The sequence below is a fragment of the Lates calcarifer genome, unplaced genomic scaffold (genome assembly GCF_001640805.2).
Source record: "Lates calcarifer isolate ASB-BC8 unplaced genomic scaffold, TLL_Latcal_v3 _unitig_5086_quiver_549, whole genome shotgun sequence".
Lineage (NCBI taxonomy): Eukaryota > Metazoa > Chordata > Actinopteri > Centropomidae > Lates > Lates calcarifer.
Window position 1 is genome coordinate 40241 of NW_026117286.1, and position 13609 is coordinate 53849.

The 13609-nt window shown below is 47.2% G+C and overlaps 2 protein-coding genes across 4 annotated transcripts; both read right to left on the bottom strand.

The window, feature by feature from the left end:
* Positions 1–32: 32 nt before the first annotated feature.
* On the bottom strand, positions 33–7541 carry pwwp2a (PWWP domain containing 2A). Its single transcript, XM_018661956.2, has 2 exons — positions 4417–7541; positions 33–3493 (listed from the first exon to the last, which is right to left on the bottom strand). The coding sequence occupies exons 1-2, from the start codon at positions 5469–5471 to the stop codon at positions 1594–1596; spliced, it is 2955 nt and encodes a 984-aa protein (XP_018517472.1). The 5' UTR covers positions 5472–7541; the 3' UTR covers positions 33–1593.
* On the bottom strand, positions 7300–12435 carry oatx (organic anion transporter X). Of its 3 annotated transcripts, none has more exons than XM_018661957.2 (16): positions 12325–12435; positions 11401–11590; positions 11128–11292; positions 10977–11050; positions 10772–10901; positions 10566–10669; positions 10297–10451; positions 9955–10123; positions 9736–9859; positions 9522–9637; positions 9240–9294; positions 8883–9042; positions 8677–8785; positions 8404–8482; positions 7931–8058; positions 7300–7735 (listed from the first exon to the last, which is right to left on the bottom strand). In XM_018661957.2, the coding sequence occupies exons 2-16, from the start codon at positions 11425–11427 to the stop codon at positions 7591–7593; spliced, it is 1740 nt and encodes a 579-aa protein (XP_018517473.1). In that variant the 5' UTR covers positions 11428–11590; positions 12325–12435; the 3' UTR covers positions 7300–7590. The 3 variants fall into 3 exon arrangements, with proteins under 3 accessions (XP_018517473.1, XP_018517474.1, XP_050924589.1); XM_018661958.2 differs by having other exon boundaries at positions 12321–12429; XM_051068632.1 differs by lacking the exon at positions 8883–9042 and having other exon boundaries at positions 8677–8882; positions 12321–12429.
* Between the last annotated feature and the right edge of the window lie 1174 nt (positions 12436–13609).

Below are 13609 nucleotides of genomic sequence, written 5' to 3' on the forward strand. Positions count from 1 at the left end.
GAAGAGTTCAAATGACGACGACGCTTCAAAGAGAAGTTTGACAGTTTATTAATAGAACATCAGAAAAAAAACATGTACACAGGTCGACTCTCAGACGGATTCTGGTTTTAGTCTGTTTCCGTTTCATTGTCCAAACAGGTTTTAGTTCAGAATCTCTGATCTGCAAACAGACGGTAAAGAGTCTGACAGCTGCAACTACAAACAGCAGAGAGGGAAAATCCACCTTCATCATCATCATCAAAGAGCAGAGCAGCTTTCCTGTCTAACAGTCAGTGTGTCCTACCTGTCCAACCTGTCCTACCTGTCCGTCTGTCTGTCGATAAACTGAGGCTTGGGGGTCGAACACACAGAGCGAGTGAGACGTCGTCTCCATAAAACATCTCTGACCTTCAAATTAAAAGTCTTAAATAAATGGCACGGTCAGACAGCAGCAGAAACACCCTGAGGGGCGACGGGTAAACTGAGGATCAATACGTTTGATTAGTGATCAGAGTATGACTGATCAAACATAAACACTCTGATGAATTCAGGAATGTTCCAGGATCCTGGTCTGAAAACTCTGATTAAAACCTCCAAAAAATCTGGACCTGATCTGGTGCAGGACTAAAAACCAGTCCAGACCACTCTGACTCTGTTTGGGACCTCCGGCCTCAGTTTGAACAACACTTTGTGATTCACAGTTTTTTATATCGATATCTTTGAACAGAACGAAGCGTCTTTAAAAATAAAGGTTTTCAGTCAGAGCTAGCGCCTCAAAACAGGAAGTGACATCAGCGTTTCACACTGCCATCGGACTGGACTGAACCATTATCAAACCAAAACTCATGAACAGCAGAAAGAAATGTTTTGATGTTGACGTTTTGATCAATTAAATCAATCGATTATCAATCAATAATCTCTGTGTCCAGTATAGCAGAGGCTAGCTGAGACTGTTAGCTTAGTGTTTATTTTACATTATTGATTCACTTCTGTTGCTTTCTGATTGTTGATGTGAGACGCTGTGATGTCATTGTCTATCAGCCAATCAGCAGGCTGCGTTCGTCACACCGTGTTCTGCAGTGATTTCATTTTCATCAACAAACCAATCAAACTCCTAGCTTTAGCTCCGGAAATACTGGATTCTACATTTCCCATAATGCACCTGCATCGTGTCTGCCTGCCTGGTGAACTGCAGACTGATGACCTCACTGTGACATGAGCAGGGGTATTTTCTTGTTCACTGATGACGTGTAAATTTGGTGGACTGTCCCTTTAACAACCCATAGACGACGCTGTGACTCGATTGCGAGTGAAAATGCTGCTGCTGACGGACACCTGACACCTGCGAACACAGGGGGAGGAGCCTGCAGAGGTAAACCATGACCCCACCCTTGAACACTGACTGGTAACCCAGAAGCTCCGCCCCCTCCTCTAAACAGGAAGAACAGAAACAGAAACATCGTCCGTCCGTCTGCGTCAGTCTCTGTCAGACAGACAAGAATCTGTCCAGGAAGGGGGTGGGGACAAGCTCCTCCCACTACCTGGGGGGGGCAGGACAGGGCAGTGGGGGTGGGAGGGGCGGGGGGTGGGGGTATGTGTTAACAGTAGCAGATGCTACGTTTCAAACTGCGTGAGCAGCGCTCGGACTTCAGGCGTTAGCTGTTTGGCAGCGCTGGCGGCCTCAGCGATGGCACGGCGGTACGGTCCCTTCCTCTTTCTGTCAAAGCGAGACTGGAAGGTCTCCAGGAAGGGTGACAGCTGGGCTAATGGCAGGAAGGAAGTGGTGGGGGAGCCAAACCAGGAGACTCGCGCCTCCTGCCGGACTGCCAGCCCTGTGTCGCCGCGCCGCGCCACCGTAATGCCGAGCACACGAGCCGGCCACCAAGGAAAACCATAGATCTTAGCCCAGACGATGTCGCCAACGCACACGGTCCGACCGTCGGGGAGCGAACACTTGGACACCGACTTGGAGAAGACGGAGGAAGACGAGGAGGAGGAGGAGGAGGAGGAGGATGTGGAAGACTTACGGCGCCGCTTCAGTTCACCTCCCTCCTCCTCTTCCTCCTCACCGCCGGCCTGCGTCTCCTCACTGTCTGCTCTGGGAGGAGGAGTGACGAGGGAGGAAGACGGGGGGCACTGAGGCCCTGAAGGGGAGGACGGAGGAGGAGCAGGGGCAGGGGGAGAGGAGAAGCAGGGCGGGTCTCCAGGAGGAGAAGGGTCAAAGGTCTCTGTGGAGCTGCACTCTGAGTGGGACGAGTCCAGGGAGGAAGCAGAGGAGGATGGAGGGGGAGGAGGCTCCACTACCTGCCCCTCATCTCCTCCCCCTCCCTGACACGTCTCCTCCTCTACCGCAGGGCGGACCTCCTGTGTCTCCATGGAAACACTGACTGCACAAGAGAAGGGGGGAGGTGCTGGGGGAGAATCTGTGGTTGAGAGAGGTGGTGGGGCAGTGGGCGGGACCGAGTCGTGTATGGGGGCGGGGCTTAAAGCGGGTTTGGGAGGTGATGAGCGAGCGCTCTGTTTGGGCGGGGAGGAGGAGGATGCCTGGCTGTCATCGGTACGATACCTTTGGGGTTTGAGGCGCATTCTGGGCGGCAGCGCCGTGTGGGAGCTCGAAGTGACGGCGGCGCCTGTGAGATGCTGCAGGCGACGGGTGAAGTGGACCTTCTGGTTGTGGTTCTGCAAGGCAGCAGCTCGGGTCACAGCCTTGGTGTGGTCCTGGCTCTGGGTCTGACTCTGGCTCTGGTCTTTCGGCCGTCGATGAGGCTGCGGTTGCGAGCTCCTTGCCAGCTTCTTGAGAACCTGCCGCGCTTTGGAGCGATCGCCGGCAGAACCTTTGGCCAGACCCTTCTTAGAGTTCAGCTTCAGACGCATGCGACTTGATGAGGATGACGCTGACGATGATGAAGATGAAGCCACGCCCCTTAGAACACGGCGGGAGGAAGATGATGAAGAAGATGACACACAGATCCCTGATGATGACCGTCTGTCGGTGGCAGGTCGTCCTCCCTTGTCGTCGCCCCTCAGTCGTTTGACCTCAGAGGAGATCGGCCCTTCAGCTGGCCTCCGCCGCCGAGATGCCTCCTCGCCCCTCAGATCCACCGGGCCCCGCCGTGCCTCCCTATGCCCACCTGAAGCCACCACACCTTTGCACTTGTCACAGAGCACCTGGCGAGGGCGGAGCTTGATGGCATTCATGATGGAGGTTGGTTCCTCACAGCGATAGCGCCGCTTTGGCCGTTTGATCTTGCGTGGCGGTGGCTGAGGTAAGGCCTGGTTGTAGGTGTCCCTGATGAACAGAGGAGGGGGATATGGCGCCCCTTCCTGGAACAGCGGTGGTGGTTTGGAGGTCCAGGGGTGAGGAGGAAGAGGAGGTGGGGGACTGACGGTGACCTCTTCCTGTTTGGTAGACGGGTCATCGTTGGTAACGGGCTCTGACTGTAGAGACATCTGAGGCCGACTCCGATCATCCCGTCTTGGAAACACTGTGATGGGAATCCCGTACGGTCCGAACCTGGAAACAGAGGCACAATGAAAACCATAGAGACTTCGACACAGCTGACCAGCCCTGAGATGAGAAAAAACCATGTCCATTAAAACCATGGACTAGACCTGAAGTTAGAACTAAACCCGTGGACTGGACCTGAAGTTAGAACTAAAACCATCAACTGGGCCTGAAGTTAGTTCTAAACCTGTGGACTGGTTCTAAACCTGTGGACTGGATCTAAACCTGATGACTGGATCTAAACCTGATGACTGGTTATTCTCATGTTTTAATCGTTAGAGGACCCAAAAAGTTTTGATTGAAGGAACCAGTTTTCATTTTCAGAGAAACTTTAGTTCACAGCAGCGTCTCTACTCAGATATAAGGGTTCAGGTTATGTTTTTCTACTGTGTTTCTTTATTGAATTCTACTTTGTTCCTTTACTGTATTTGTTAACTGTACTTACCTGCTTTTATGTTCTGTACTCTATTGTGTTTATTTCCCATACTCTTCTGCATTTCTTTAATATACTCTAATGCATTTTACCATACTCTACTGTGATCATCTACTGTACTGTGTTCTGTTACTGTACTTTACTGCATTTCTCTACTCTCCTGCTGGTCTGATTAAGCTTCTTCTACTTCAGGTGATGCTCTCTCTATGGAAACACCTGAGGAGCAGGTGAAGTTCGACTGTGACTCACAAACGTTTAACAGTTAATGAAGAAAATCACCTGTAAATTAAACTAATGATAAACAGATCATGTGTTTTCTAAAGTAATAGATATTTGATTAATCTGACTATTAATCACTGACATTGTTCATCGCATTTATTGATTAGCTGGGCCTGACTGATTACCTGTCAGACAGGTTTGTTTCTGGATCAGTTCACGTCATATTTTTTTACATTAAACACTTCCGTTGATAAAAACCTGTTTATAAATAAAGTTTTACCTTTTAGAAACGTCCATCAGCACCCCGGAGAAAACCTTCTCCCCCAGCCGGAAGGACACCACCAGCGCGTCATCGATGACGTGGTCCAGGGAGACCCGGACCTCAGACCCGGGGCTCAGATCCTGGAAGGCGGCGAGCGGGGGAGCACCGACACCGGGTTCGGGTCCGGGTTCGGGCCGGGAGGAGTCCTCAGCTGCGGTTTTCTCGTGCTTCACGGTGTCCGTCATCAGCCGCCTCTTGGGGGACCGGCAGGGCGGAGACGAGTCCCGCAGGCCGCGGCTCGCCTGGTCCTCAGCCCCCGCTGAGTTTTTACCGTACCCGGTGTCCGGGTCCGGGCCGTCCAGGCTGACCGGGAGCGACAGCCGGTCTGCGTTACCGTCCAACATGGCGTCCTCCGCGGGCCCGGGCCTCAGCTCCGGTTGAACCAGAACCGTGTATCCCCTGTCTCGACCCGCCGTCTCGGCCCGGTCCGTCGTCACGTTGGTGGTCGGTTCCGCTGGTTCGGCCAGAGACAGACCGGCCTCGGTGACGGGCGGCGGAGCCGGGAAGGAGTGCAGGAAGACGGCGGAGGGCTGCGGGTCCGGCAGGATGCTGCGGTACACCGCCTGCACCGACACATTCCCGCCGCCCTCTGGATCACCTGGTAGTCCGGGGGAGAACCGGTCCATGCTGATCCGGTCCACCTGGAAGTTACTGATCAGCTCGTCGGCAACAATGTTTTCACAGAGAGCTTTTCCCGCCGCGGGCTCCATCTCCGGCCTGACATGGCGGCGCTCCTCCCCGTCACCACCATCCTCCACCCGGGGGACGACCAGCTTCCACGGCCGGGCCAGACTCCTGCGACCCGTCGGACTCCAGCGGGGCTCCTGGGAGTCCCGAGCAGCCCGGGCCCGGTTCTGGCGATCCCTCGTCGTCCGTCGCCGCGGTTGATGTTGTTGGAACCGCCGCAGCTCCTGGCTCTGCAGCCACGGCCGCCATTTTCTTCCGCTGTGCTGCCGAGCAGCGCCTCGCTCCGCCCTCCCACCACACTGCCAGCTGCGCAGGCGCACTGCCATTGGCCGGGGTCCCCGTCAATCAAAGGAAAAGCGCTAGAGCGTCTTCTCTGATTGGCTGATTCTGTCAGCGTTTTTGAGGCGTTAAGCCGCCGCCAGGGGGCGTTTACCTTTACAAGAAACAAAAACATCAGGAGTAAAGATAAATAAATAGCTGATCAATCACTATATGATCAACCACGAAGAAAGACGACATCAATCAATATTAAATTAAAACAATATTTAATCTTCATCAACAACACTGAACTGATACATGAAAAAAATCACATCCTGATCACAGCAAACCAATATCTGATCAATACCCAAACCACACGACAGTGGGAAGTTCAACATAAAACATTAAACTATGATTCTGAAGATATTCTGTGTTTTTTTTATTGTCAAACAAAATTAGATCTATATAAAATTAAATATTGTCCGAGTATCAAAAGCTGACCCGAACAATCAATAGAAATGATCAAATCAATCAACCAATCAGACAGAAATCACAAAACACATCAGATAAAGAAATGTAGGATTAAAAAAATATCCCTCAGAAACCGTGTGTCCCTCTGGGATCATCCTGTGTCCACAGATTAATAAACTGCCAGGTGAATATTTATAGGAAGTTTATGGATCAATTATCGAGTGATAACCCTATCTAGCCCTGCGGGATAGATAGTGTCATATATTTATACAAACAGATTAATCTCCATCAGCCAATCAGAGTATCAACCAAACACTGATTAATAATCAATCAACTTTATTTATAAAAACCTTTCAAAACAAACTTAAAGAGTAAATCAGAGAAATTAAATGAGATAAAAACAATTAAAACAAACCAGACTTTGGTCAGAACGAGGCCTCGTTTAGTCCTGATCCACATCAACAATGTAACTGAGACCTAAAGCATCAAATGGAAAGTAACTAAGTACATTTACCAAAGTACTTAAGTACAATTTCTGAGGCACTTTTACTGAAGTATGTCTGTTTTCTAGTCATTTATGGAGCAGCAGTGGATCCATGATGATCATCTTATAAAGTATAACATTTCTATAGATGAAAATATCAAACTGTATAGATCTGATTAAATACTGATTACGTGTGAATAAATCTAATAAAATAATACAGTAACAGAAAGCTGAGGAGGAAACACAGAAGTTGCTGTGTGAATCTTTCACTTTGATTGATAAAGATCAATCAGAGACATTCTGATGAAGCTCAGACTCAGAAACTGTTCACATCCATGTTGTTGTTGTTTCAATTAAAAAACATTTAAAATTCAAACTCAAACCTTGTCTGTGTTTTGTCTTTAAATCTGCTCTGACCTCTGACCTCTGCTTCACTCTGTCACTAAATTATATCAACACACTTTTATTACTGTAACATTGGCCTTCATTATTGATTACTGATTGATCAGTATTAACAGTCAAACATGTTTCAGACATTATTCACTCTGTTTTGAGAGCTGTGATCTGATCAATCAATCAATAATTGATCATTTGACTTTCTTAGTTTTAAATATATCAAATGTTTCAGTATCATCTGATTTCTGATCACTGAGGTGGACTGCAGCAACTGAGGCTCATGGGAAACGTAGTGAATCAGACACGGTTTCCTTTAACGTTAGTCTGTGGACTGTTGATGTGATGTGAGGTGTTTAAAGTGTTTCTGTCGTCAGTTTCATTTCATCTCTCTTCACTCTGCTCTTCTTCTTCTCTCACATCTGATTCACTGTGTTTTTTATGAAGCTGTGATGCTGTGGTTTTATTGGACTCATTAAAAATGTGCATCTTCTCACAAAAGTTTCATTGAAAATTCAACATTGCAGCTGAAATGAAATGTTAAAAAGTTCTTTGATCATTTTATTGATTAAAATCAGGACTGAAGCTAAATATCTAAAAACAATCTGCAGCTTAAATGAATTCAGTTTTAAGTTCTTAATCAGCTGTGGATGAATTCAGTAACCATGGTGACGGTGCAGCTGAGGCTCATCGGTAATGTAGTATTCAGAGAACTGAATGGCCAGAAAGTGTAAATAATTCAGATTGGTGTCAGAACATGAACCTGCTCAGTATCAGGAAATCAGAATTCTTTATTTTCCTATTGGCTCTGACGCTGTGATGTGGCAGTGTCTAATTGGTCAAAGGGCATTAAGGCCGGTCCCTTCTGTTTCCTTCAGCTCTTTTAAAGCCATGACCTCCTTTGACATGGCGTCATCACTGGAGACCACGCCCCCCTGTAAAGTCACTTCCTCTTTCTGTCGGGGGGCGGGGCTAATTCCAGACCTGTACAAAACAGAAGAGTTATCAGGTATTGATCAGCTGTTGATCAGTTTGGTGATAAATAAGTCTGGTAGAGAAACTAGCTTAACGACTTTTTAGTATTAGCATCATTCAGCTCTGTGATTTGTTGCTGGAATGTTAATAAAGCTAAAGCTAGTTAATGCTGCTAATGAAGCTAACTGTTAGCCATTAGCTCACCATTTCTCCTCTACGTCCTCAATGGTGTCAGGCAGCGGGACATTCAGCGTCTCCGGCAGGAAGCAGGCGAAGCATCCAGCCAACACGGCCGCGCCCCCGTACACTATACTAGGCAGAGCAGGGAGTACCTGGGAAATGTAGTCCATCAACACTGTCAGTGATTCGTCCTCTCTGAGCTTAGTGTTGACTCACTGTTATATATATCTGATGATATCAGGTTATAAATGATGTTATAACATCAGTGTTTATGCTGACGATGTGATGTTATATTCACATGACTGATTTATTAATTTTTTAATCTTATTTAACAACGTCATTCATTTTTATATTCATTAAAGAAATATATAATCTGACAGATTCAGGCTGTAGATCTTGTCTTTGTGTTTTGCACTCAGGTTTAACTGAACCTGCTCTCAGTGTGTCGTTGTGTTCACATAATTCTGAGTTAATAAAATTAGTATCAGTGATGTCACCTCATCCAGGATGAGGACAGCGGGTGCCGCCATGCTGCCAACTCTCGCCATCGTGGAGACAAAGCCCATTCCCGTCTGTCTGAACACACACACACACACACACACACATGTAACACACATCATGTAATCAATACACTCACAGATCAATCACCTGCCTTTCTGTTGGTCTGTACCTGTCAGGATTTGAACCAGCAGCCTTCAGTATCAGCTGATGGTGCTGGTTCACTGCCCTCTGACCTGCCTTGCTCGAGGGCAGAGTACCTGAGGTCTCACCTGATGACGGTGGGGTAGAGCTCTCCGGTGTACAGGTAGACGGTGGTGAAGGACGCAGAGGTGAAACCTTTACCAAGACACGCCAATGTGGTCCTGATGGTCTGCATGTCTGAGGAGGGGGGACCAGAATCAGAACCAGCTTCAGAATCAGAACCAGGCTCAGAATCAGAACCAGGTTCAACCAGGTATTTGAGTGTCCTTCTCACCTGTGGGGACAAAGATGTTGGCGAAGATGATGAGGGCCGACAGGAAGAGACAGGTGGCCTGAGAGACCCGCCTCCCAAGGTAACTGAGCATGCCCAGTGCAAACAGTTTGGCAGGAAAATCTACAGCTCCAAAGATGATCTGCATCAGGTAGATACTCACCTGGAACAACCAACAACCAATAGGAGAAAAAGGATTTAAACAAAATGAACACAACTTCAACAAGGGAGTAACCATGGTAACCTCTGTTTGTTAACCCCCTCAGATACCTGAACCTCAGGTATCAAGTGAGCGAGGTGAACAGGAAGTTGACAGAGGCTGTTCTAGCATGTAGCATTGATGCTAATCAGGTGACTCACCCCAAACTTCTGCAGGTCCATCGCCAAACCATAGTATGCAAAACTGGTGGAGAACCTGTCAACAGGTAGACAGAGAGGTGGACAGGTAGGAAGGTGGACAAGTAGACAGATGGGCACACAGGTCAACAGGTAGACTGAAGATATTGGGTTATCACTCTGGAAAAATAAAAAATAATAATCAGAATAAAAGAATAAACAGATAAATAAAGGTGAGTGAACACAGGTAAAGGTGTGTGAACACAGGTAAAAGGTGACTCAGGTAAAGCAGGTGTATTTTCTGACCAAACAGCGATGAGACAGATGGAGATGCGTCTCATCCCTCTGGTCCTCAGCAGATCGTACGCTGTGAACGATGAACGACTCGACTCCATCTCCTTATTCATGTGAGAGTGGAGCACCTGCAGGTCACATGGTACTGAGCTCAGCTGCTGATTGGACAACACACATCTTTACAGACAGGAAGTCAGAAGGACAGAAAGTCAGACAGACAGGTTACCTCCAGCGTTAACTTGTCAATCATTTCTGGTTTCCCGTTGATTCGAGCTACTCGGTGAAGACTCTTTAATGCATCCTCAGACCGACGGTTGAGAACCAACCAACGGGCGGACTCTGAGTACCACCTGACCAATCAGAGAGCAGACAGATCAGAACCACCTGACCAATCAGAGAGCAGACAGATCAGAACCACCTGACCAATTAGAGAGCAGACACTGACCAGCTATAGGCAAAGAACAGGAACTGAGGAGCACAGACGACCACCTGCAGCTTCCTCCAGTCTCTCAGCCAATAGGCAAGCCCCGCCAGGATCATCTGACCAAAGGTGAAGAAGAAAGAGGTGAGCGTGCCCACTAACGTCCTGGCTTTGGTCGGGATCCACTCCACCTCTGAGGACAGGTAGACAGACAAATAGGTAGACAGACAGGTTGATCCTCTGAGGACACATTAGCAGTTTGTTTCCAATAGAAATAACCGAGATTACACCTGCAGTTAAAGACAGACAGACAGGTACAGAGATGGACAGGTACAGAGATGGACAGGTACAGAGATAGACAGGTACTTAGTGAGACTCCGTTGAGGATGACTCCGGACACTGCCATACCACTCAGAAACCTGAAGATGCAGTAGGTGGAGTATGAAGGAGAGAGGGCGGAGCTACAGCCCAGCACACCTAGCTGCAGGTATGACCAGATCAGGACGGACCGCCTCCCGAACCTGAGAAACAGAGACACGTTCTGACAGGTTAGACAGGTGTGAAGGACAGAGGAGACAAATCAGAGCTTCACAACATTTATATGAATGTTTGTTCTTTACACAGGTGAAGCTCACCTGTCTGACAGGCCGCCATAGATGATGGCACCTGTTAAAACTCCACCCATATAGATGGTCTGGATCATCTGCTTCAAAGGGCGCAGGGAACAGACCAGATCCCACTGAGAGACAGATTCAGACAGACAGGTAGAGAGAGTAAATCTAATCAGTACAACTTCCTGTTAATGGCCATGACCTCATATTCATGAACCTCATCTCGTTACCTCTGAGACGGTGGTGGCGAGGAACTCAGAGCGGTCGAACGTCCATCCATCCGCACAGTCTTCAGTCTGTAGCTGGCTAACGTTAGCTGAGCTGTTAGCGGCTAACAGCTGCCACTGAGGCTCCACATACCTGCCAACAGGTGGGACAGGAAGTGATATCACAGGGAGTTTAATCATTGATGCGACAGGGGAGAGGACGTGTTACCTCCTGCAGCGGTGCAGTCTATTTCCTGAAGAGTCCAGAGGGATGAACGCTTTCAGCAGCTGCTTCTCATCCACCTGAAACAACCAATCATATTCATCTATCAAGCCGACAAATCACACCCGTCAGGCAACCTCGGGGTGAGACGGGTTACCTGGTAGAGCGACAGGTTGTAGAGGCTGTGATTGGCCGGCAGGCGGCAGTGGTGGGCAGGGATTCCTGAGACAAAGTTGTTGAGCAGGTTCTGACTCGCCATCAACAAACCAGGTAAACTGATCAGAGTCACATGGATCCACTGGTACCTGCCGAAACCACCCACCTCACCATGGCAACGGGGGGGGGGGACATGTTACACACCTGCATCACACACATCATAGTAATCAGATTACACGATACAGTAATCAGATTACATCAACAGTAAACTCACCTCGTCCAGCAGGTCGGCGAATCCCATCTCTGCCTGATTTTTATATTTTTACTTTTAAAATATTTTGTCCTCAAATGTCACAGTCCAGCTGTTCATTAATAATAATAACAATAATAATAATAATAATAATGACAATAATAACAGATGTCTTGTGTCTTCACGGTTTGAGCTTCAGTTCCATCAGAAGAACCTGAAAACAGCAGAATAAAACTATTTTATGTTTGGATTACATTTTAGGAAAATAACCCTCAGAGTTATGGTCAATCCCCAATCCTATAACACATTATAACAAAACATCTAACAACACATTATAACACAGTATAACACATTATAAATAGTTTATAAAGTCTAACAGGTGAAGGTCAGTGTTTACACCAAAGAATCTGAAGATAGCTATTATTATCATGTAATCTGATTACTTTGACATGTAATCATATAGTACTTTACAAACCTTGTTATAAATTGTCATGTATGATTAAAATATTAATAAGACTTTTTGAAAGCCTCATAATCAATGTGTCATAACATTCAAAGCTGTCCAAACCTTCCTCCAAACCTTCCAAACCTTTCTCCAAACCTTCCTCCAAACTTTCCTCCAAACCTTCCAAACCTTCCTCCAAACCTTCCTCCAAACTTTCCTCCAAACCTTCCTCCAAACCTTCCAAACCTTCTTCCAAACTTTCCTCTAAACCTTCCAAACCTTCCTCCAAACTTTCCTCCAAACTTTCCAAACCTTCTTCCAAACTTTCTTCTAAACCTTCCAAACCTTCCTCCAAACCTTCCAGACGTCCTCCAGTTGTTTCAGAGTTTTACAGTAAAACAGTGAAGTATTTGAATGGAGTCTGGTGAGAGCTCTTAAAGGATTACAGCAGGAAACAGAGTGAAAAGAGGATTTTCTCTGTAAATCAGTGGAAACGTACTCACAGTCTGCTGCTGACGGACGACTGGACAGGTGCAGGAGTGATCGACGGAGAGGTGGTCATACAGAGAGAGAGAGAGAGAAAAGTGGAGCGGAGGCAACAGACTGAACATAAGTGACTTTAAAAAGAAGTCAGCACCAACACTCTCTCTCTCTCTCTCTCTCTCTCTCTCTCTCTCTCTCTCTCCTCCCTCCCTCCCTCCCTCTCAGTGGTCAAGAGACCCTTGTAACATGACTGACCCTGTTTGTCTTGGCTCTATAATGATTTGCTGTTCAGTTAATGGTTGAGCTAACCAAAGATTCATTCTGATGTTGAGGATCAATAAATCAATAAATGAATCAGTGTTGTCTGTGGATGTTTTTTATGATCAGGTTGAAAAAGACAGAATCAGTGTTAACCTGTGTAAACTAACCCTTAAAGGTCCAACGGAGGTAAATGACCTCTGACCTCTGATCTTACCCTGACCCTCAGGAGGTCGACCAGGTCCTGGATCAGACTGAGCTTGATCCTGAGGGTCAGGGTTTTCACTGATACCAGAGTTTGGTTCATTCACCTGTTCTATGAAGCAGGTGGAACTGATCCAGGATCTTTATCTGGCTTCAGTAAACCAAACAACCACAGAGAGACTGAGCGTCAGACGCTGGTTATCACCTGGTTACCACCTGGTTATCAGCAGGTTATCAGCTGGTTATCAGCTGGTTATCAGCTGGTTCAGTGAGCCAGGATTTCCTGATGGTTCATGGTAAAGAGGTGGAGTTGTTAGTTGAAGCAGCGTTGTCAGAACCATGAGTAAGGAAGCTAATATTCTATGAGAAGTCAGGCTGAGAGCTGCAGGTGGTTTCAGTTCCAGCCACGTCCTCATAAGACATTTAACAAGGTGAATGTGAACAATATGATCACATGACCAGAATAGAAACAGTAGAAATAATCAGCAGAACTCTTCAACAGTGTGAAGAGGAAATCACCATGAAGATCTAACAGTCAGTCTGTGATCATTCAGTGGGAGAAACTCTCTCTCTGTTTGTTAGAAGCTCTGTTGTGGACAAAGACTGGAACCAAACCATTCACTGATCTATAAAAACATCTGTTGATCTTTATTGGAAACTCTGTTCCTGTCAGGATCCTGCACAGATGATCACCAGTTTTCCAGTTGTCTGATTGGTCAGTAGTTTGATCTGATCCTCTGAAGTTCACCTGGAGCAGGTGTTCACCATCAGTTACCATGGAGATTTACCGCCATAAGAAGTGAGCTCAGGTCTGAGTTCAGGTTCATGTCTGTCGGTCTGAAG